The sequence below is a fragment of the Orcinus orca genome, chromosome 17 (genome assembly GCF_937001465.1).
Source record: "Orcinus orca chromosome 17, mOrcOrc1.1, whole genome shotgun sequence".
Lineage (NCBI taxonomy): Eukaryota > Metazoa > Chordata > Mammalia > Artiodactyla > Delphinidae > Orcinus > Orcinus orca.
This window is the reverse complement of record NC_064575.1, coordinates 36,891,841-36,915,810: the sequence shown is the minus strand read 5'-3', so window position 1 is coordinate 36,915,810 and position 23,970 is coordinate 36,891,841. Positions and strand designations below refer to the sequence as shown.

The 23,970-nt window shown below is 44.9% G+C and overlaps 1 protein-coding gene across 1 annotated transcript in view; it reads left to right on the top strand.

Moving 5' to 3' along the window:
- Window positions 1-18,383: 18,383 nt before the first annotated feature.
- The window catches only part of LOC125961680 (metabotropic glutamate receptor 7-like), a 50,215-nt gene continuing 44,628 nt past the window's right edge, over window positions 18,384-23,970 (top strand). Inside the window, exons 1-2 of the mRNA XM_049700484.1 lie at window positions 18,384-18,508; window positions 18,700-19,519. Of these exons, the coding sequence (XP_049556441.1) occupies window positions 18,384-18,508; window positions 18,700-19,519 (945 nt within the window). The remainder of the gene's footprint in view (window positions 18,509-18,699; window positions 19,520-23,970) is intronic.

Sequence of the window (23,970 nt, the reverse complement as noted above, 5' to 3'; positions counted from 1 at the left end):
CTGGTGGCGCAGTGGTTGAGAGTCCGCCTGCCGATGCAGGGGACGCGGGTTCGTGCCCCGGTCCGGGAAGATCCCACATGCCGCAGAGCAGCTGGGCCTGTGAGCCATGGCCGCTGAGCCTGCGCGTCCGGAGCCTGTGCTCCACAACGGGAGAGGCCACAATAGTGAGAGGCCCGCGTACCGCAAAAAATAAATAAATAAATAAAGACTATTAGAAGAGACAAAGAAGGACACTACATAATGATCAAGGGATCAATCCAAGAAGAAGATATAACAATTGTAAATATTTATGCATCCAACATAGGAGCACCTCAATACATAAGGCAAATACTAACAGCCATAAAAGGGGAAATCGACAGTAACACATTCAGAGTAGGGGACTTTAACACCCCACTTTCACCAATGGACAGATCATCCAAAATGAAAATAAATAAGGAAACACAAGCTTTAAATGATACATTAAACAAGATGGACTTAATTGATATTTATAGGACATTCCATCCAAAAACAACAGAATACACATTTTTCTCAAGTGCTCATGGAACATTCTCCAGGATAGATCACATCTTGGGTCACAAATCAAGCCTAGGTAAATTTAAGGAAATTGAAATTGTATCAAGTATCTTTTCCGAACACAACGCCATGAGACTAGATATCAATTACAGGAAATATCTGTAAAAGACACAAACACATGGAGGCTAAATAATACACGACTTAATTACGAAGTGATCACTGAAGAAATCAAAGAGGAAATCAAAAAATACCTAGAAAAAAGTGCCAATGCAGACACAATGTCCCAAAACCTATGGGATGCAGCAAAAGCACTTCTAAGAGGGAAGTTTATAGCAATACAAGCCCACCTTAAGAAACAGGAAACCTCTCGAATAAACAACCTAACCTTGCACCTAAAGCAATTAGAGAAAGAAGAACAAAAAACTAACAAAGTTAGCAGAAGGAAAGAAATAATAAAAATCAGATCAGAAATAAATGAAAAATAAATGAAGGAAACAATAGCAAAGATCAATAAAACTAAAAGCGGGTTCTTTGAGAAGGTAAACAAAATTGATAAACCATTAACCAGACTCATCAAGAAAGAAAGGGAGAAGACTCAAATCAATACAATTAGAAATGAAAAAGGAAAAGTAATAACTGACACTGCAGAAATAAAAAAGATCATGAGAGATTACTACAAGCAAGTGTATGCCAATAAAATGGACAATCTGGAAGAAATGGACAAAGTCTTAGGAATGCACAACCTGCCAAGACTGAATCAGGAAGAAATAGAAAATATAAACAGACCAATCACAAGCACTGATATTGAAACTGTGATTAAAAATCTTCCAACAAACCAAAGCCCAGGACCAGATGGCTTCCCAGGTGGCGCAGTGGTTGAGAGTCCACCTGCCGATGCACGGGACACAGGTTCGTGCCCTGGTCTGGGAGGATCCCACATGGCGCGGAGCGGCTGGGCCCATGAGCCATGGCCGCTGAGCCTGCGTGTCCGGAGCCTGTTCTCTGCAACGGGAGAGGCCACAACAGTGAGAGGCCCGCGTACCACACACACACACACACACACAAAATCTTCCAACAAACAAAAGCCCAGGACCACACGGCTTCACAGGCAAATTCTATCAAACATTTAGGGAAGAGCTAACACCTATCCTTCTCAAACTCTTCCAAAATATAGCAGCGGGAGCAACACTCCCAAATTCATTCTACGAGGCCACCATCACCTTGATTCCAATACCAGACAAGGATGTCACAAAGAAAGAAAACTACAGGCCAATATCACTGATGATCATAGATGCAAAAATCCTCAACAAAATACTAGCAAACACAATCCGACAGCACATTCAAAGGATCATACACCATGATCAAGTGGGGTTTATTCCAGGAATGCAAGTATTCTTCAATATACACAAATCTATCAATGTGATAAACCATAATAACAAATTGAAGGAGAAAAACCATATGATCATTTCAATACATGCAGAGAAAGCTTTTGACAAAATTCAACACCCATTTATGATAAAAACCCTGCAGAAAGTAGGCATAGAGGGAACTTTCCTCAACATAATAAAGGCCATATATGACAAACCCACAGCCAACATCATCCTCAATGGTGAAAAACTGAAACCATTTCCACTAAGATCAGAAACAAGACAAGGTTGCACACTGTCACCACTCTTATTCAATATAGTTTTGGAAGTTTTAGCCACAGCAATCAGAGAAGAAAAGGAAATAAAAGGAATCCAAATCGGAAAAGAAGAAATAAAGCTGTCACTGTTTGCAGATGACATGATACTATACATAGAGAATCCTAAAGATGCTACCAGAAAACTACTAGAACTAATCAATGAATTTGGTAAAGTTGCAGGATACAAAATTAATGCACAGAAATCTCTGGCATTCCTATACACTAATGATGAAACATCTGAAAGTGAAATCAAGAAAACACTCCCATTGACCATTGCAACAAAAAGAATAAAATATCTAGGAATAATCCTACCTAAGGAGACAAAAGACCTGTATGGAGAAAATTATAAGACACCGATGAAAGAAATTAAAGATGATACAAATAGATGGAGAGATATACCATGTTCTTGGATTGGAAGAATCAACATTGTGAAAATGACTCTACTACCCAAAGCAATCTACAGATTCAATGCAATCCCTATCAAACTACCACTGGCATTTTTCACAGAACTAGAACCAAAAATTTCACAATTTGTATGGAAACACAAAAGACCCCGAATACCCAAAGCAATCTTGAGAACGAAAAACGAAGCTAGAGGAATCAGGTTCCCTGACTTCAGACTATACTACAAAGCTACAGTAATCAAGACAGTATAGTGCTGGCACAAAAACAGAAAGAGAGATCAATGGAACAGGATAGAAAGCCCAGAGATAAACCCACGCACATATGGTCACCTTATCTTTGATAAAGGAGGCAGGAATGTACAGTGGAGAAAGGACAGCCTCTTCAGTAAGTGGTGCTGGGAAAACTGGACAGGTACATGTCAAAGTATGAGATTAGATCACTCCCTAACAGCATACACAAAAATATGCTCAAAATGGATTAAAGATGTAAATGTAAGGCCAGAAACTATCAAACTCTTAGAGGAAAACATAGGCAGAACACTCTATGACATAAATCACAGCAAGAGCCTTTCTGACCCACCTCCTAGAGAAATGGAAATAAAATAAAATTACATTTTAAGATGAAAATTTTTACTAGAGACAAAGACATTTTAAAATGATAAAGTGATTATTCCATCTAGAATGCATAATAATTATAAACTTATAAGCACCTAACAACAGGACTTCAAAATACAATGAAGCAAAATCGACACAACAGAAAAGAGAAACAGACAGTTCTACAATAATAGTTGGATACTTTAATACCCTTCTTTCAATAGCAGAACAGACAGAAAATCAACAAGAAAATAAAAACCTTGAACAGCATTATCAATCAAGTAGACCTAACAGCCATCTATAAAATATTCCACCCAACAGCATCAGAATATACATTCTTTTCAAATGCACATGGATATACTATATGCTAGGCCATAAAACAAATTTCAGTACATTTTAAAGGACATAAACAATACAAAGAGTGCTCTCAGATGAAAACAGAATGCAATAAGAAATCGTTAACAGAAAGAAATTTGTTGAAAATCACAAATGGAAATTAAAGAATATATTCCTAAATAATTCATGGGTCAAGTAAGAACTCATAAGGGGAATTAGAAATAATTTGAGATGAATTAAAGTGAAAGTATAACATATTAATACTTGATTGGTCCCACATACTCTTCTGAAAAGCAGAGGGGTTAGACAAAGAGATCTAAATTAATTAAAAAATCATTTATTATTCTGGGAATAAAAAGAACTGGGCTTAGTCTCAGTTTTGCCTTTATCTTTGTGTCTGTTGATTATCTTGGAATAGTCATTACATAGTCAAAATACAGTTGCCAGCTCAGGAATCAAATACTGTCATCTCTAGGGCTACCATGACAAGATACCACAAACTTGTTAGCTTAAAAGAACAGAAATTTATTTTATCACAGCTCTAGAGGCCAGAAGTTCAAACCCAAAGTGTTGAGAGGGCCATGTTCTTTCTGACGCCTCAAGGGGAGGATCCTTCTTTGTCTTAACCAGATTCTGGTGGTGGCCATCAATCACTGGTGTTGGCAGTTTTTTGATTTGCAGCTGCATCACTCTGGTCTCTTTCACTGTTGTCACATGGAATTGTCTCTGTGTGTTTCTGTCTCTGGAAACAATTTGAATAGAAATTTCTATTTTAAAAAAACAAACTGTTGATTATTATGCTCTATTTAGATACTTCCTCTAACCCACACCCACCTCCATTTCCCCATATGTATTTGAGAAGGAAAGAGGAACTCCTCTGAGCTATCATATTGGAAAGAATCAATAATACAGTGTTTTACTAGAGATGCCTCTTATCTAAAATATTTGAATTAAATATAAAATCTGGGGAAATTATCGCCCAGTTTCCCTCTTCTAGAGGCATGTTCTAAATGATAGGCAGCAGAATATTTTATACCCATGAGGTTTGCTGACATTATTGATTTGGTCCAGGATCTGTATTTTCTCTCTAAAGAAAACAGTATTCTCTCTTTACTTTCCTTAATATATAATGTTGGTGTCTTAAATTTATTGTCAGAGAGGATGCTTATAGTTCAAATGATTTGGTTGTATTTCACCAGTATTATTACAAGATAGTCAAACAATGGCTGGGCTCCAGGATAGACCTCGGTCCCTTTGTTCCACTGGGATACTGATCTGAAAGCCACTGTTTTCTTATATTCCAAAGACCAAATAAATAAAAAAATAAATAAACAAACAAAAAAAACACAAGTAAATGAAACTATTTTAAAACCAACTCTCTTTTCTTCCTCATCCATGTTAATTCTCTTCTACCTAAAATTACTTCCTGGAAGTGATTTTTATGTTTCTTAGAGCTTCTTTATGTATATATCCACACTAATGCATATAAAACTGTGCCTTGTAGATACTTATACTTTTTCCATTTGAATATTTTCTCATGTCATATAGAGTTTATCCATTGTCCTAGATATGCATTTTTCCTGTGTATTTGAACATCATAGGAAGATAAATTCTACTCTTGAAAATGTTAACTGGTCACTGAGACACAGAAAGCTATTATTCTTACCAGTTTTCAATAGTGAGTAGATTCTGTAGGGGTGGAATTTTAAGATGTAAGTATACTGTTTTTCTACACTCAAATTCCGTTCCCCTTATCATAGAAATTGACCAGTGAAGTGTGCTGCTGACTTTTCAGAATCCATGTACATATAATCCATTAGGGTATTAGATATAACGTTGGTCAGAAAAGCATACTGTGAAATGTTGCTTTTATTTAAACTCCCACTATTTTCACTACATGGTTTCAAGATTTTACTTCATTTTTGTCCTCTGGTGGTGGGCTCTGTGAACTGCATATTTATGGGTCTGGAGCACATATCTTCAGGGAGGTATACAACTCCTCAGGTACCAGCTAAAGAGTAGATGATAAGAAGCATTCAGATTTATTAAAACTCATTAAGAATATCAGTAGCCTGACTGTTGTTTCTAAAAATATAAAATATTTATCCTTCTGTTGTCAAACAACCATATTTCATGAAAAGAAGTATAAATCCTTTTTTGCTTGCAATAGAAGAACAATAATTGAAGATATTCTTCATTTGGACCAAATACCTTCTCTGAAAATATAAGTTAAAATAGGAGTTGAAATTTCCAAAATATTCTTTAGGAAATAAAACTCCACATATAATTTCAAATTATAATTTAATTTTACCTTAAATTTAAATATCTATATTGAATTTAATTTAAGGAAGGAAGAAAGAAAGAAGAAGGAAAGAAGGAAAGAAAGAAAGAAAGGACGGAGGGAGGGAGGGACGGTGGGAGGAAGGAAGGAAGGGAGGAGGGAAGGAAGGAAAAAGGAAGGAAAGAAATAAGATAAAGTAAAATAAAGTTATTAAATTAAAAAATACTTATTAAGAAAAAAATTAAGAAAAAAAACGAACGGATAGAACCTTTGGATAAATGGTGGAAGCAAAGCTATACAGACAAAATCTCATACAGAAGCATACACTTACAAACTCACAAAAAGAGGAATAGGGGAAAAAAATCATAAATCTTGCTCTCAAAGTCCACCTCCTCAATTTGGGATGATTCTTTGTCTAAATGAGGGAAGGAAAGAAGGAAGGAAGGAAGGAAGGAAAGAAAGAAAGAAGATAAAGTAATATAAAATAAAGTTATTAAAATAAAAATAATTATTAAGAAAAAAATTTTAAAAACAGACGGATAGAACCCTAGGACAAATGGTGGAAGCAAAGCTATACAGGCAAAATCTCACAGAGAAGCATACACATACACGCTCAGAAAAAGAGGTAAAGGGGAAAAAATGATAAATCTTGCTCTTGAAGTCCTCCTCAATTTGGGATGATTCGTTGTCTATTCATGTATTCCACAGATGCAGGGTACATCAAGTTGATTGTGGAGCTTTAATCCACTGCTTCTCAGGCTGCTGGGAGAGATTTCCCTTTCTCTTCTTTGTTTTCACAGCTCCCAGGGGCTCAGCTTTGGATTTGGCCCCGCCTCTGCGTGTAGGTCGCTGGAGGGCGTCTGTTTTTCACTCAGACAAGACGGGGTTAAAGAAGCCCCTGATTCGGGGGCTCTGGCTCACTCAGGCCGGGGGGGAGGGAGGGGCACGGAGTGCGGGGCGAGCCTGCGGCGCCAGAGGCCGGCGTGACTTTGCACCAGACTGAGGCTCACCATGCGTTCTCCCGGGGAAGTTGTCCCTGGATCCCGGGAACCTGGCTGTGGCGGGCTGCACAGACTCCCCGGAGGCGGGGTGTGGATAGTGACCTGTGCTCGCACACAGGCTTCTTGGTGGCGGCAGCAGCAGCCTTAGCGTCTCATGCCCGTCTCTGGAGTCCGCGCTTTTAGCCACGACTCGCGCCCGTCTCTGGAGCTCCTTTAAGCAGCGCTCTTAATCCCCTCTCCTCGCGCAGCAGGAAACAAAGAGGGAAGAAAAAGTCTCTTGCCTCTTCGGGAGCTCCAGATCTTTTCCCGGACTCCCCACCCCCCCACCTCGGCTAGCCGTGGTGCACTAACCCCTTCAGGCTATGTTCACGCCACCAACCCCAGTCCTCTCCCTGCGCTCCGACTAAAGCCCGATCCTCAGCTTGCAGCCCCGCCCACCCCCGCGGCTGAGCAGACAAACCTCTTGGGCTGGTGAGTGCCAGTTGGCACCTATCCTCACGGGCTTAGTTGCTCCACGGCATGTGGGATCTTCCCGGACCAGGGCTCGAACCCGTGTTCCCTGCACTGGCAGGAAGATTCTTAACCACTGCACCACCAGGGAAGTCCCTAAAGCAATTATTTTTTTAACTCTATGGCTTTAAATAATCCTTGGCTCTGAAATTCCCTGTACCCCTCAACTACGTAACCACAGGCCGCTCTGCCCTAAATCCTTTTCTTACACTTTGTAGCTTTTTAAGCAACGCCCCTCTTTAGGAAGACATAATCCCTTCTCTGTAGAAAACATGAAAGACCTGAACAAATCAAGATTTCTCCATGGAGAATTCAGCTAGTCCTGTGCTTAGCTCCGAACACGGAAATCCATGTCTTACACCAAGCACGCCATTACCCGGACTAATGCCTGCTTGAATAACAAGCAAATTATTGTGCTTTTAATTGTACCTTGCTGGGTCACAAAGCACGTGTGAGAGAGGAATGTGCCCAGCTTCTCCAGGAGAAACAGGTCAGGCCTCTAATCCTCCTTTTCTGTCACCTTCCCCTCCCGCTTTCCAATCCTTTCTCTTCTCAGCAGAGCAGAGGGAAGAAAAAGAGACAGCTAAATTATGTTTAAAATGGAAGAGTCTAAAAGAAGAAAAACGGCGGTCAGTACTGACTTGGGAGAGGATGCATTATCTATCCACAGCCTCTGCAGTGTGGGCCATCTGAGCACAATCAGTGTTCCAACCGGCTTGCTGGAGGGCGATATCTGCGAGCCTAAACCAGGCTTTCTCAGCCTCAGCACGACTGCTGGGTGGGGTTGGATGCTTCTTTGCTGTGGGCCTGTCCTGTGATGGAAGGACTTTTAGCCTCGCGTAAGCTGTGACCATCCAAAGTGTCCCAACACACTTTCAAATGTCTCCTGGGTGCAAAATTGCCCCTGGTTGAGAACCACGGCCCCAAGCCCTTCCATATTGGGATGTACTTGCTCTCTCTCCCATTCTCTCCCCCCACATACACAAAACCCAAGAAAATCATGGTTCCTGTGTTAAAACTGGGGAGATCAACGTGCTCTTCATGTAGGTAGAATGAGCGGATAGGAAAAAGACACTGACTTGTGTGTAGTCAGGGGACAGAGTGGGAACCCGCTCAACGCCAAGACTGAAAAGAGTCTTAGGATGTGGGTGTGTTTCTGGCTCCCTCTGGGAAGTGGCAATGCCCCTGGTTGAACAAGCCAACTTTCGAACGCCTCTACCCTGTGCACTTTGGAATCGGGCTTGCTGTGGGCGAGATGAGGAGTGATGGCGAGGCTGCAGAGATGAAGGCGTCTGTGAAGGTGCTGACTGTCTCCTCCCACACTACTTGGGACAGGGGAGAACTACCCAGCTTCGGAGAGATACCCATTGCTCAGACAATGACGATCCTGTCTTGGACCTAAACATCGGGATGAAAGAGGGCTACTGACAAGACAGACGTTGTGCAAGCATGGGGTTGCACTTTCATTACAGACATTGAGGCAAACATTTCACTCCTGGTGATATAAGACCTCCCCTATTTTTGAGAACTTACAAGAAGCATTATTTCTTGTTGTTACCTGCCAGAAGGAAAGGCGGGAGAACGAGCACACTGCAGTGAGCCCCCATATCCACTAGATGGCGGTGTACATCTTCCTCAGAAGCCAGGCGGGCAGCGCTCTGGGCAGCTCGTTGGCCTAAGCAAGACAAGGGCCACTTTTCTTTCCGGAGACAAGGCGTCTCTTCTCATTGTCGGCACAAACAGCCCCAAACAATTGCACTGACCACACAGCTCTAAGCCACGTTCCAGGGCACTGCCGTCTGTTCAGGAGTGAATGCTGGGAAAATGAACCACGCTGCTAATTTGCTTGATTGGGGGGAAAATAAGATCTCAAGTGACAGTGGGTGTGATTTATTTTTCCAACAAGAATAGGGGCAAAGCCATTTCATCCACCCCCCCCCCCACAACTGCTACCATAAATGAAAGCAATCACCTTATTAGTCCTGAATTACTAACTGGCAGGGTAAAGATCTGCTGGAAGTCAAGCTGAAGTGGGGAGTCTGGAGAAAGGGATGTGATTTCTGCAGGGGAGGAGGGGAGGGGTAGGGCGCGGTGGGAGGGGCGGGAGGGGAGGGGAAGGCCTGAAGCCCATTGTGAGGTCCTGCGCCCCTGTGGTCTGGGGGCCGTGCTGGCCCTGACCCTGGGAGAAAAAGAGGCTCAGTGATGTCTTCAGGCCGTTCATTTTGTGCAGGAGAATGACTTTATAAAGTGAAGGAAAAAGAACCTGTTGGAGAAAACCTATCCGAGAGTTTCTCTGAAAATGCTACAGATTGAGATGAACTGGCTTGGAAAGGAGAGCACAGCCCTGTGGCGCCTGGCCACCCCGCTGCTGGTGGACCCCCCAGGAAGGTTCTGTCACGGAAACGACAGGCAGATCTGAAACCAAGTTGGGCTTTACGTCATTAAGAAATCCCCCAAAGGAATGGAATAAAGGCCTCCTTTCACACTTTGGGTTTTGCATGTGTCCTGAGGAAGCGCCTCTTCCCCAGCTGAGACAGCGCGCTGTCGCCGAGACCCAGTGAGCGTCCCTCGTCCTGCGGGCAAAGCAAAACAGCAGCGGGGTGGGTGCGCGCCCAGAGCTGCCCCTCTCGCCATTGATTTGTTCAGGGGTGACTTCTTGCGTTCTAGTTAGATGTGACTTTAATCGAAGTGCTTTCCTAAGGCGATTTATCACAACTGTGAACCGTCAGTCTGCACAGCTGCTGCTCTTTTAGGGAAACGCACAGGCTCGGGAGGCGGAGGGGCCGGCGCGGGCTCCCCTCTTTCCCACGGACAGGCCCGCGTGCCCCTCCCCACCAGAAATATGTGCGCCGCGTCCTCAGAGGCCGCCGCTTCTGTGCTCTGGCTCCTCTGCTGTTTCTGGCTGCTGAACAGCCATCTCCTCTCTCCTGGGAGGGGCAGCTGGTTTCCTTTTGGGGCGCTCCCCTTCTCCCCGTCTCAGCTCCTGCAGCGGAGATGAGGCTGCCCCTCTCTCCCTGCACGCTGTGGGCTGGGTGTGCAACCCGGCTCGGGCCACAGTCCGCCCCCCACCCCACCCCCGTCCCCACCGACCCCGCTTGGCGCCCACCACAGCCGGCAAAGCCCACACGGGACGCCCAGTTAAAGCTGAACCGCAGATGAAAACCACGACTTTTTAGGGTGTCTTCAACATTGCATGCAACATACTTCTACTTAAAAAATTACTGTTTATCTGAAGTTCAGCTTTAACGAGGCGGGCATCCTGTATTTTGTCTGGCAGCCTTCTTGGTTGTAAAGAAAATGTTTGTCCAGAGCAGGTCAAATTGGAATCAGCCTAGGACTTTTAACTGGAGCTTTGGGGAACAAATACTTAAAAGGTATCTGTTGGGACTGCTAGGCTGGTAGGATTCATGCTTGCAACTGCTGGGAGCCAGCTTTGCTATCATGTGGGGAGAGCTGCTTGAACTACAAGCCAACACCACAGAGAGCAGACCTGTTTCATTTGAACAGGTGGATCCAGCTGTTCTTGAAGCTGGCCCGGTGGGTGGTAGAGGTCAGGGTGCTGATGGCCAGGAGGGATAATAATTTCCTACCCCTCAAATCTGGGAAGTGAAAACAGCAGGGCTGAATGTGCCCATGGGGCATGGCTTCTGTTCAACTGGAAGAGTGGTGAATGGCTATTGGGTGACCAAAACAGTCGGTCTACTATATTCTTACTTTGTTTGCTAATTGTTTTGCTGCGTGTAAACTCTTTGTTGCATTAGCTCTTGTTCATGACATCATGTCTGGAGACAGGGTCTGATAGACTTACATGTGGAATTGGAGACTTAAATTTCAAATCTGCCTCTGCCTGGTTGAGTGGCTTTAGGGTTCTCGTAACCTCTACAAAGTTGAGTTTCTGGGTCTGAAACCTAAGGACAGAGGTGATCGTTATCCATTTGGGCTGCTGTAACAAAATACCAGAGCCTGGGTAGCTTATGAACAACAGAAATTTATTTCTCATAGTTCTGGAGGTTGGAAGTCTAAGATCAGGGTGCGAGCAGATTCACAGTCCGGTGAGTATCCTCTTCCTGGGTCACAGTTGGCGTGTTTTCTCTGTAACGTCCCATGGCAGAAAGGTCGAGGGACCTCTGCAGGGTCTCTTTTATGAGGGCACTAATTTTGTTCATGAGGGCTCTACCCTCATGACCTTATGACCTCCCAAATGCCACACCTCCTGATACCATCACTTTGGGGGTTAGGATTTCAACATATGAATTTTGGGGGAGGCAAATGTTAAATCTATAGCAGAGGTACTTTCCCCATAGGATGGGGGAGAGGGAAAGTATGTAAGCACCTGTCATAGGGCCTGGTGTGGAGCAGGTGCCCCATACAGATGTTATTACAAAATATTGAGTATAGTTCCCTGTGCCATAGAGGAGATCCTTCTATCTATTCTATGCCTTCTTTGAATGACCATAGCACTTGTTGTCTGTATCATTTTTATGTCTGTTGTTGCTTTGTGACTGAAAATGAAAAATTTCTATTTGTCCATGTCCTGGCCCTTACATAAAAATGTGTTCATTTATCTATTTCATATTTATTGACTACATCTTAGACACCGTGTTAACTGCTGGTTCTAGATGTTAGTAAAATATAGACCTTCCTGCTCAAAGGGTCACAGTATTTGTGGGAAAGCAAAAAATGAACAACCTATGTCTCTAAGAGCTTTGTACTTCCCAAAGAGAACACACCTCGTAGGTACAATAAATCCATGTATCATACGTAAATGTATAAATAGTTAATGGGATTATTTATACACCTGAGATAACCGCTTTTCGATTCTGAGGAAATGATGATTATATTTCACCAGGAGCTCAATACCACTCTGAGAATGAGGGCTTAACCCCCGACTTGACTCACTGCATCACTTTCCTATATAAAAATACACAAGTCTGTACATACGCTCTAGAAAAAGGCTTATCTGGCATGAATTTCAGATAGCAAGAAGAAAACTGCAAGAGGTTCAGAGAAGCATCCAGAAGCTCAGATGACTGTCTGGCACTAATACAACTTGCTTGACAGGAAAATAGAGCTGTAAATCTCACAAAATTCGATGATCTTTTAAGAATTTCAAAACCTCCTGCTATTAATTGGAAATCCTAGAAGAATAGCTTCTTTTAAAATGTACCGATAATATGCTTTACAGCTTAATATTCAGAAGCCTATGTTTTGGCTAAGTGAGCTTCAGGAAGGAGGGAAATTTGTGGTTTACCTCCACTTACTTTGGAACCGCTGGTTCCAAACATCTACTTCTATGCACAGTCATCTTATCATCTGTAAAATGGAGGCAACTCTAAGACAACAGAGTTACAGAGATGTTGCACAGCTCCATGTGTCATTGTCTTCATTTGTTTCAGAATACCAATAACATCTAAGCGACTACTGAAAGAGTGCTATATTATTTGGGGTCATCTAGTGCAGCTCTGTCAAAGTAAAGTAAAGGGACCTAGAATGACTATAATTTTCCCAAGAGGACACAATTATTTTATGGTAAATCTGGGACAAGAACCCTGATCTCTTGGATCCCATTCCATTGTTCTTTCATTGCGTTCTGAACAACCCAGAGAAATAAAGAGAAATAAAACTCCTGTGTGCTGTGTCACTGGTACAGGACATGGCAAGATTGGAATTGGAGCACTACATATTAAGAGGTATCTGAGAAATTCTTCAAACTAATTGAGATATATACCAGGTACATAGAAAACAGTATGTTTTATGAAGATGATTCTGTGCAATGAACAGAACTGGTAACACACACTGGAAGGTGAATTCTCATTTTCTGGCACCTTGGAAACGCCACCTCAACATACACGTTAAAATAAACATTTGAACTGGGTCATATTTAATTCTGCATGCTCTTGTAAGTCAGCAAAATATTCCATATATCATTTAAGTTGTCACTCACTTTTTAACTTGACTTTCAATTTCTAAAAGTCTTTCCAAACATAAAACAGAGGTGGGAAAATGGTATACGGGAAGCTGCAGAGATGAAATAAGCTTATTTCATTAGGCATAAAGATGACTATCCAAACAACTTCATGGCTGAAAGTGTCCAAATCTACTGTCTTCGTTTTGTAGTCAAGGCTTCCGGAAAAATATGCTAATGGATTCCTTATTACCCAAATGCCCCATATCAGTTTCAGTAGGTATCATTATATATTATGGAAATTTTTCTCAGTGACAGTGAAAGACATCCTGGCTGAACATCCCCCTGCCCATGACACAGAGATGATGGTCTCAAGCTATCTTGAAGGCATTGGAGCCCACACTATCCGTTACTAATATTAATGGAGGATAAAACTTCATATTCTGTTTGCTCTATATTTGTTCAATCACTTCTTCCCTTCATTAAACTGGATGGCCCATAATTGAGTCTGTAGTGTCTATCATTGGAAACTGAACAAAGTTTTGTTGGTTTTATTAATGTCATACGTTTCTAGGGAGGGTCTATTCAATAACTAAGTCTAGTTTCACAGTTACAAATAAATTATGATGTAACTTTGAATAAATTAAGCTCATCATAAAGGAAGGATACTGAGAGTTGCTACTACCCCTTCCTTGAGGGACTCTCGTAAAGCGCTGAGTAAAGTAACAGAGGTGTATATGTATGCATATATTTTCAATGATATTTGTACAGACTTAAAAAGAACTCTACAGGGCTTCCCTGGTGGCGCAGTGGTTGAGAGTCCGCCTGCCGATGCAGGGGACACGGGTTCGTGCCCCGGTCCGGGAAGATCCCACATGCCGCGGAGCGGCTGGGCCCGTGTGCCATGGCCGCTGGGCCTGCGCGTCCGGAGCCTGTGCTCCGCAACAGGGGAGGCCACAACAGTGAGAGGCCCGCGTACCACAAAAAAAAAAAAAAAAAAAAAAAAAAAGAACTCTACAGAATGCATTATAAAAACCTTAATGCTGTGTGTCCCTAGTTCCCAGCTCTCTCATTAGAACTACTTAAATGAACACAATCTTATCTTTTAGGATAGCTATCAGAGTACTCCAAATACTACTTCTTGCAGTACCCTGTCCCAACAATTTGCCATCCTCTTCCCATTAGTCCTCAAGTCAGAAGCCCCGAAGATCTGTTCATTAATTTATGAACACATTTCTTCATCCAGCCAAGAAAATTGATTGATCCCTTACCAAATTTCAGGCACCATTCTTCAGCATGATTTATAGGCATGTTCAGGAAACACAGCAGTGATTAACACAGATGAATATAGTCTCTCTTGAGCTGAGGGGGGAGACAAAAGTAAATAAGCAAATATAAAATCATAAGTATAGGGCTTCCCTGGTGGCGCAGTGGTTGAAAGTCCCCCTGCCGATGCAGGGGACACGGGTTCGTGCCCCGGTCCGGGAAGATGCCACATGCCGCGGAGCGGCTGGGCCCGTGAGCCATGGCCGCTGAGCCTGCACGTCCGGAGCCTGTGCTCCGCATTGGGAGAGGCCACAACAGTGAGAGGCCCGCGTACCGCCAAAAAAAAAAAAGCTATGAAAACAAAACCTATGGATGGAGACCTCCATGAAAGATGGAAGAGTATAATAATGGCCAGAGTACATTACCGTGGCAGAAGCAGCAGCCCTTAAGGAGGACAACTTTATAAATTACAAATTGGATTTAAATAGACAGGGAATTGGAAGTGGAGACATTATTTTCTGCAGAAGATGATGGACAGGGGAGAACAAAGAAAATAAAACTGAGATTGTTAGCAAAATACAATGCTAAGCATATAAGTTAGGACTGAGTCCTTAACTTTCATTTTTATTAATGAGTGGGTGAGTATAGATTACTGACTACACAGAATCAAACCTGGGAACACATTTTATATTTATGATCTTTGTGCCTAAAACTAGATTCTCCTGCAATTTAATATGACACTAGGACAATGACTGGCCAAGTTTTAGATTAATCACTCTTACACAAAGATTTTTCATTCATATAATCTCAAACAAATACTGCGTCACCAATTAAGTTCCAGATCCTATGCACTCTGGCTGAAGATATAAATATCTTGCAAGCCCAGCATCACTTTCCTCTTTCTCTGGTAACAAATCACATTTTCTATTATGACAATGGCCCCAGTTATCGGCCCAGGAATAAACACTTGACTCAGGAAGAGCCAATTAAAGCCCTCCTTTAGAGTTGATCGAGAGCTTTAAGGTTAGAGTATTTCAATCTTACGAAATTTTTGTAAAACAAAATTATTTCAAAATCGACTAATTATTCTTTAAGTTCTAGAAACTGCATTCTGTGACTAAGAGGACAATTTATTTGCCGTCGGTTCTGCTCTGCCCACTTAATGTTTCTGTTATTGTGAGATAAAGGCAGTGGGGAATGGCAAACCAATTCTGACTCATTCAACACATGAGTGCTTCTTAGGTACAAAACACCATTCTGAACATTGTCCGAGGTAAAAAGATAAATAATACCTAGCCCCTTATAATACCTAGCCCCTTACCCTCAAGGATCTCCAGCTTAGCAAGGGAAATAAAACATGCACACAGATGACTGCAACAAAAAGAAGATAATGATTGCTGCCAGATGTTTGGGGAGAATGAGGAGAGCAAAGAGAGAACACAGAATAAGGCAACATTCAACAGTCAGCCAAGAACTATTTGTTGAGCAATTGCAAGCTGTGACCTGGAAATGGAAGAGGAGAACATAGATCTGCACATGGGCAGGTGAAAAATCAAGTGTTCTCACTTGTAACACAGCTCTTCAAATATATTTTTTGGCACCAAGTGCCTACTAAATAGCCTTAAATTAAAAACTAAATAAGGATACAGTCTCTATCAAATACAGCCTCAGGTACTGATGCCTAAATACTAGGATCACAGTATTTGTGTCCCAAGGATGCCTTTCTAGTGCTTTGCTTCTTTCCCCCTTTCCAAATTAGCTAATGCTGCCTTACCAGGATATCTATTGCACTTGTTCCAGCCTTTTTGATCCAATGTATTGAATAGCAGAATAGGTGAGTTACAAGAGGATATTTTGACTTCAAACAACAGAAATAAAATACTCTATAATTGAAAAGAAAGAGGCAATCTTTCAGGCACATGTGGATCCAGGAGTTCACATGTTCTAACCAGGTCCCTTTCTCTCTTCCCCACCCCTTCTTCTCTCTGCCTTTTCTCCTCTCTGGTATTTCTCATTATGGGATCCAAATATCTCCCTGTTTATGTGGAAGCTTCTGGCACAGCTGCGGGCTTATACGCTCGCAGCTCCAGGGCTGGCTGGAAGGGGTGGGCGCATCACAGCATAAGGTTGCACAAGGTGTGCACTTATATAGCAGGGCATCACATCTATGAGTGATGGATGATCACATTGTATACAGGGGTAGCTTCTCATAGTTTTTACATCACTTTTCTTGAAGATGGCAGTAAAATGGTATGTTTTTACAAAATCAAATAGTGTAACATTGTCCAAAAGATATACATAAAGCATTTAGAGGAAGGAGGCTCCTTTTTCTTTTAACTCCGGCATGGATTGTCTATTGGACAGTGGTAACCCTATGTCATCAACCTCGTTACCCCAGCAGAAGTCCAGGGATTAGCCCTGCATAACTCTTAGCCTCTATTCCCTTCCTTGAACACTGTAGCCAGAAGGTTTTTTTCTGCCTCAAACCTTAAGTATTGAAACCTGGAGGAGGGGCATGTCTGAAAAGAAAATGATGGACTGGACTCTCCCTAGAAGGAAGATAAATGGGTGGTCAACAAGAAAAAAAATAAAATCCTCTGTACCAGGAAATGTTTGAAGTGTTGTTTGGGTATCAAAAAGCGGGTGCCCTACACATAAAGCAACAAAGGATATTGGTCTAAAAAGAACACCATGGCCAAAGGTGCATGACCTATTTCAACAGAGGATTTGAAAGTTAGAAGTTAACGTGTAAAACATTCAATTCAATTTCATCATTTTACAGATGGGCAAAGTAAAACTCAGGCACAGGAACAGAAGTGCCAAGGTCAGACAGGTGGTTGGTGGAAGAGACAACCAACTTCCCAACTTCTGACTTTTTAGGGGGGTGTGTGTGTGTTGTTTTGTTTATGTGCAAGGACATTTTTCTTTAGTACACTAACATTACAACAGAAAGTATAGTCTTGTTTTTGTTTTCTCTGCGCCCTCAATTCTGTATAAGGCAGTTTCGCTGCACTCCAACAGAAAGGCTCAGCAAGAGTAGAGACCACCATAAGCAGTACACGTGGGCACCAAGGGCAGATACATTGCCCTTCCTTGTGTAGGAACTAGGGCCACTTGTTGCTTTAATGGGCCAAGTTTGGGCTGGACCTGCAGGAGGGGACACCTTTGAAAAACAGCTTCCTAACTGCACTACAACCTGCTCTGGCATCCTGATTCCACTCCCCAAACCCCCCAAATCTTCAGCCAGAAAAAAAAAAAAGAAGAATGGATCACTGGATCACTGGATCGATGGGGAGATTTCTGTCTGCTCCTCCTACTGCCACCTCTTTCTTGCTATTTCCTGCCCGAGGAAACCTGACATCAGCCCAAAAGCATCTCTGGAACTGGGTAGGAGGGAGCCTTACACCTGTCAGCGCCAGAGAAGAAAGTGCGCTCTGCAGAGTTCTCAGTTGTTCCATCTCTTGCGATGAAAGGAAGAAAAGGAGCGAATCCGCCACAGATTTACTGGAGACCAGGGTTACTTCATCCGGCTCCGGCCACAGTAACCCCTGAAGACCAAAGATGCATTTCCATTCCCAGCATTTCTTGTTGGCGTCTTTCCCTACAGGCTAGCCCAATGCCTGGCCCCGAAGAAGTCTCTGCGTAAAGGTTCTTTAGGTCATAAATCAGCCTCCTGTGTGTATGTGTGTTTTTCTTAGGAAAAACTGGCACAGACGAATTAGCAGTACAGACTGGGGTCTCCCTACTACCCTTCATGCTTGGCGGCATCACCTTCGACTACCTCGCATTCTCCCGGCGCTGACAGTCCCGGCTCCGGACCTCAGGGTTGGAAGCAGTCAGCCCCAGCTAGAACCGCCCTGTCCGGGGCTGATGCCACCCTGTGCCTAGAATGTGCGTGTGGGTGCAGGCGGGCGAGCGAGCGGCTTCTACAGTGAGACCGAAGCAGGAGCTCAGCCTTCGCCTGCGACCTGCAATCCCCAGATTCCCTGGGGACCTCGAAACTCCCAATCGGAGGTACTCCGCCCCCCCACAGCCGCCCATCCATTCCCTCCCCCCTTACTTCAGCACGCAGCCCCTCCCTGCGTGATGATGCAAAACCCTGGGGAGGGTGGGCGCTGGGAAGGGTGGGGAGAGCCTGAGAGCGAGCGAGGGTGGGAGGGAGTGGGCGGAGGAGGAGAGGGAGCCGAACGCGCATTTAAAGCGAGAGCCATCCTCGCTCTCTCCCCAGTGCTGGGCTGTTGGAGAGCTCGAGCTGCAAGCCACCGAGCGCGAGCTCGAGCGCGGCGCGCTGGCCGGGGAACCCAAGAGCGCACGGCGCCCCAAGCTGGCAGGCGCCGCGGGACCCCCCACCCTCGCCGGCTGCCCTTCCCCGGGCGCCCCTACCCTCCTCGCCCGCAGGAGACCCTGGGCTTCCCCGGAGGAGCTCACCCCAAGGGGCCAGGACTCCGGCGAGCCCGCCACCGTCCCCTCGAGTGCCGCCGCCACCACCGCAGCCGCGGGAGCAGCATGGTCCAGCTGGGGAAGCTGCTCCGCGCCCTGACTTTGATGAAGTTTCCCTGCTGCGTGCTGGAGGTGCTTCTGCGCGCGCTGGCGGCGGCGGCGCGCGGCCAGGAGATGTACGCCCCGCACTCCATTCGGATCGAGGGGGACGTCACCCTCGGGGGGCTGTTCCCGGTGCACGCGAAGGGTCCCAGCGGAGTGCCCTGCGGCGACATCAAGAGGGAGAACGGGATCCACAGGCTGGAAGCGATGCTCTACGCCCTGGACCAGATCAACAGCGATCCCAACCTGCTGCCCAACGTGACGCTGGGAGCGCGGATCCTGGACACTTGTTCCAGGGACACTTATGCGCTCGAACAGTCGCTCACTTTCGTCCAGGCGCTCATCCAGAAGGACACCTCCGAAGTGCGCTGCACCAACGGCAAGCCTCCGGTTTTCGTCAAGCCCGAGAAAGTAGTTGGAGTGATTGGGGCTTCGGGGAGTTCGGTCTCCATCCTGGTAGCCAACATCCTGAGGCTTTTCCAGGTAGGGGGGCGCTCCCTCCGGGGCAGAGCGCGCCGTAGCTCCCCGCGCTCTTTATCCTGAAGGCTGGCTTGGACTCCAGGGGTGCGGGGTCTGGTCAGCCTTCGCTCATTTCCACCCTGGAGATCCTGCCGAATCCCTCCCACCTCACCCGAGGAGGTACTTTCCCTGCTTGATTCCTTTCCCTTCCATCTCTCCCCTGTCCGCGCTCCACTCCATCCGGCTTGACATTCTGGATTTATGGCCCCATTGACAAGAAACAGTCTCCGAAAAACAAGGCGATGATTTAAATGGGTTTGCATTCGAGTGAAATATGGTTCCAAAACAGGCTTGTAAAAGTGCCGGGCTCCTGTGAGAGCCACTTAGGCGCAAGGAATATGAAAGATGAGAAGACGCCTAGAAACTAGGCATTTCTCAACTCCCCAGCTTCCCTGCCCCAAGCCGCCCGACAAGCTGCAGCTGCCTTGGAAAATTTCGAGAAGAGCTTAGGGAGGCAGTTGTTAAACCGAAGGCTAGGTCTTCACCTACATTTGGACGTGAATTGCCCATTTCGCTCGGGTTGGATTTCCCGACCTGTCACCTATCTCTGCGAGGGCATGGGGCGGAAGGCGTGGGGACTGTCCTCAAGCGGGGAGAAGCCACCCGCAGACGTGCCCCCGGGTGATTTGCTCTGGGCAGTTGTTTGCACCGTCTAAACTGCCTTTGCGATCCGGCCACTGGCAGGAGCCGGGCGATCAGCTTTCTACTTCTGCCAGCTCAGAGCCCGGAGGTGAGCTCATGCTAACTGCGAGACACAGTCGCTTTTTCTGCACTCACCCTGTGCCCATCCTTTCCCACGACCTCCCTAACGCAGCCCCCAACCCCAGTCCTGGGTTTTGAGGACGATTCTCAGAGCCAGACAAGAAGGCGCCTGGAGGGAGGCAGTAGGGTGCGCTGAGCAAGGCCGGGCGGTCCTCTAGCTCCGGGTGCAGGCGGGCAACGGCGGAAGATGCGAGGACGGCGGATCGGGCCCGCTGAGCGGTGGGCGGTGCTGCAGTGCTCTCTCACCGCCTGCTCCCGCAGCCTCGGCCCCACGGCTCCTGTGCCGCCCTGGGTATAGATGGATGGCTTCTGGATGAAGAAATTGAGTTTCAGGGTCTGCGTGACTATGGGTTCTCTTGTTTCTCTTTCTTCCTGTGTGTCTCTCTCCTTGTGTCTCTTTCTCCCTGCTTTTTTTTTTTTTTTTTTGGTCTCTCTGTTTTTATGTTCTCCCTTTCAATTTCTGCCTCTCTTTTCCTTCTCTACCCCTATCTCCAGGTTTTTTGTTCATCTCTGTCTTGAAGTGATCCTTTCCTAATGCACAGCTCTCTCCCTGCCTGGTAGGACCCAAGCTCAGTTAGTCCCTTCTCCAGATGTTCTGGCTGACCCTTATGCTCCCCGTAGCTAAAAAGTCGGCTCCCTCTCAAGTGCCTTTCCTGAAGCATGTTGGGTTTCTGGAGGGGACTCCTTGTGAGATTCAAGCTGTCACTACATCAGCACCCAGGGGTATGAAGTTTGTGTTTGTGCCAGAAGGAGGGGTGCCTGTCTAAAGCTGCAGCCTGGTATGGCCCCTCTGAGCCTCTGAGCATCCCTAGCACCTGTTGAGTATGCCACCTCTAGATGTTTGCAAGGCCAAAAGTGCTTCTGGGCAGCCTTCACTTTGAGGTAATGCTTTCAGGAAGAGCCTGGGTTGTTGGAAGCAAAACCCAGAAGCACTTCCTTTACCTCTGAGCTTAAACTAGAGAACCTGTGGAGGCAGCGCTGCAGGGAGGATGAGGCCAGAGGTCACCTGAGAACCACAGGGGCAACTCACAGTATTTTTACTGGAGCTCTGGGTGTTGAAGGCACATTTGTCGTTTGACATTTTAAAACTTATTTTGGTGCCTTCACTTGGAGCTTGGGTGCTTGCAGATGGGCCTGCCTGTCGAAAAAAGAGTGAAATCTTAAAGGCAAGAGAGAGCTTGCAGACTAGGTGAAGGATTGTGTTTGCTGAAAAAGATTCCAGGGGGAGCTGATTCCTTCTCTGGTGTGTGGATCTGAGGCACTTGCAAGAAAAGAGAACGCTTGCCTTATGCTTAGTTCCCCCGTTCCCTGGGCTGGGAAGGAAAGGAACTGAATGCCAGCATTAGCAGTGCGCGTTGGGACCAAAACCATTCAGAGAAAACACTGTCATTTTCCTCTAATTTGCAAATTGCAGCTATTCATTTGGATTGAACAGCTGAGGGAAAAGAGCCCCCAGTTTTCACCTGCATTTATTGAGAAGAGGCTGGTAGTAGGAGGGATGCACCAACTTGTAGCTTGTGCTGCAAGCTGGATATAAGCTCGGTGTGAGTATCCTGGTTAACCACTGCCCATGTTCAAATATACAGAGATAGATTCCAACAATCTCTTCCAGTAGCCTTATTTTTGCGTGTGATCTTAGAAGCTCCTGGCATGTAAGTCCAGTCCCCAGTTTCCCAGCCTCTGTAAACCTGCAAAATGAATAGAGAGAATAGTGGAACACAGACCCCTTGTTCAAAGACACAGTCACTCTAGGGAAAGAGGAAAAGAACGGGTAGGTGAATCTTCTCTGGGATTGCAGGGTTCAGCTCAATGAAAACTGTCCTGTATAAAAGAAACTCCTCTAAATGGTTGAATTCTTAGCTCTCCAGAGATTTGAGTTTTCCTTTCCCCAGTCCCTGTGGGTTGCTGTGGGGAATGTGCCAAACCTATCATTTGAGATAAAAATTTATGGTGAGGTAAGCTTCTAGGCTGGGGGAAGGAAGACTTAGTGACTGCTAAGCACTGGGGGGCAGGAAGGAACAAGGAGCTAGTAATGGATGTAACAAATGCTGCAGCTGCCAGCAAAGCCTGGATTGAACTTCCTTCCTGAAAATGAGGACCCGGGCAAGAATGACCACTCAGATGTAAACAGTGTCTCTGACTGGGAATTCTCATCTGCCTGCCGGTGGGCCAGAGCTGAGCAAGTCCTTTCTCTCCTCTGTATGCACACTGAATTGGTTAGTAAGTGACATGTCAGAGGAGAGGAATCATATTCAGTGGATCTTTCAAATCCAGGAGTTTGAGGCTAATGAAATTAGTGTGTGGCCAGGGCTCTGCCAACTAGAATTAAGTCACTGCAGCCACCCTGCAATGCATTTCCAGCCTGAAGGGAGCATCAGGGAGGAATTTCGGGAGATTTGTTTCTGAGCCTGTACAAAATACTACTCTCCTAATGCTAAGAAAGATTAAATGTAAATTAATATTGACTACGAGTAACATATTTAAAAAATAATCGCCGAGTGGGGGATGGCTTAAAGTGGAGAGATTATATAATATGGTGTGCAAAGAATAAATCTCCTCTGACCATTGTTTCATGGGCTATAAGTAAGATCTATTACAATGGAAAGTAATGGGAACGTTTTTATTCAAGGCTTCTCTGCTATTGACTTGAGAGCAAACACTCTGAGAGTATAAATTACTCTTGCTATGTGCTGACTCTGAATGAACAATATTTCATGTGCAGTGACATGGTCTAAGCTATAGACTTGGAATTGAATGGCATCTGTTTCAATTGTTTTGTTCTCTCAAGAGCAACTAGATAGAAAAAAGTGGTCAATTTGACCCTTGTGGGAGCGTGTTGCAAATCTAAACCTGTGTCCCTCATACCATAAATGAAATACATTTGTAAATTTGTGTTTTCCTTCTGTTCACTGATGCTTGAGTATAATCTCAAACTTTGGCAGCAACATTTTATACATAAGTACTTGGTTTTCTTCCTTTCTTCTTTCTCTTTCTCCTCTCTCTCTCTCTCTCTCTCTCTCTTTCTCCATCTTATGTAATTGGATAGAACTGGGCACCTAGGATGATGTGGTGTTACTATAGTGGGATTTTTTTTTTTTTAAAAACAACTCTAACTTACCCTTTTAAAAATTTCATAAATACAGGTGTCAGTGCCATTTGGAATAGTCTCTATAACAATTTCTGTCTCCACATTTACTGTGTTTCAGCAAATTTACCTAACAGATGGTGAGTGGGCAATTTTTAAAGGGGCATTTTTTAAAAGAGCGGAGAGGGAAGGAATAGAGACAGGCACATACTATATTTGAAGTTACCTCCACGTGTATTTTATGTATGTATACCCATACAATTAAGAAGTCTTTAGATGTTTTATCTTCAAGAATAATTCAGATAATGGATTACTTGAATATCATAAACATTTAGGGTTTAACAGATTTGTTACATATAGACGTTGTATCATGGATTTAAAAGACCGTAGCCAGCGGGCAGCGGCGGGCGGAGCGACCGAGGGGCGGCGCGGGCTCGGCGGCGGGTGCGGGGGTCCATGCTTCCTGGCGATAGAGGGCTGGGGTTCGCCAGAGACGCCGGGTTGCTCCGCGTTGCCAGGTTACCGAGCGCGTGCCCTGCGCCCGCTCTTCCGCCCGGGCCGCCCTCGG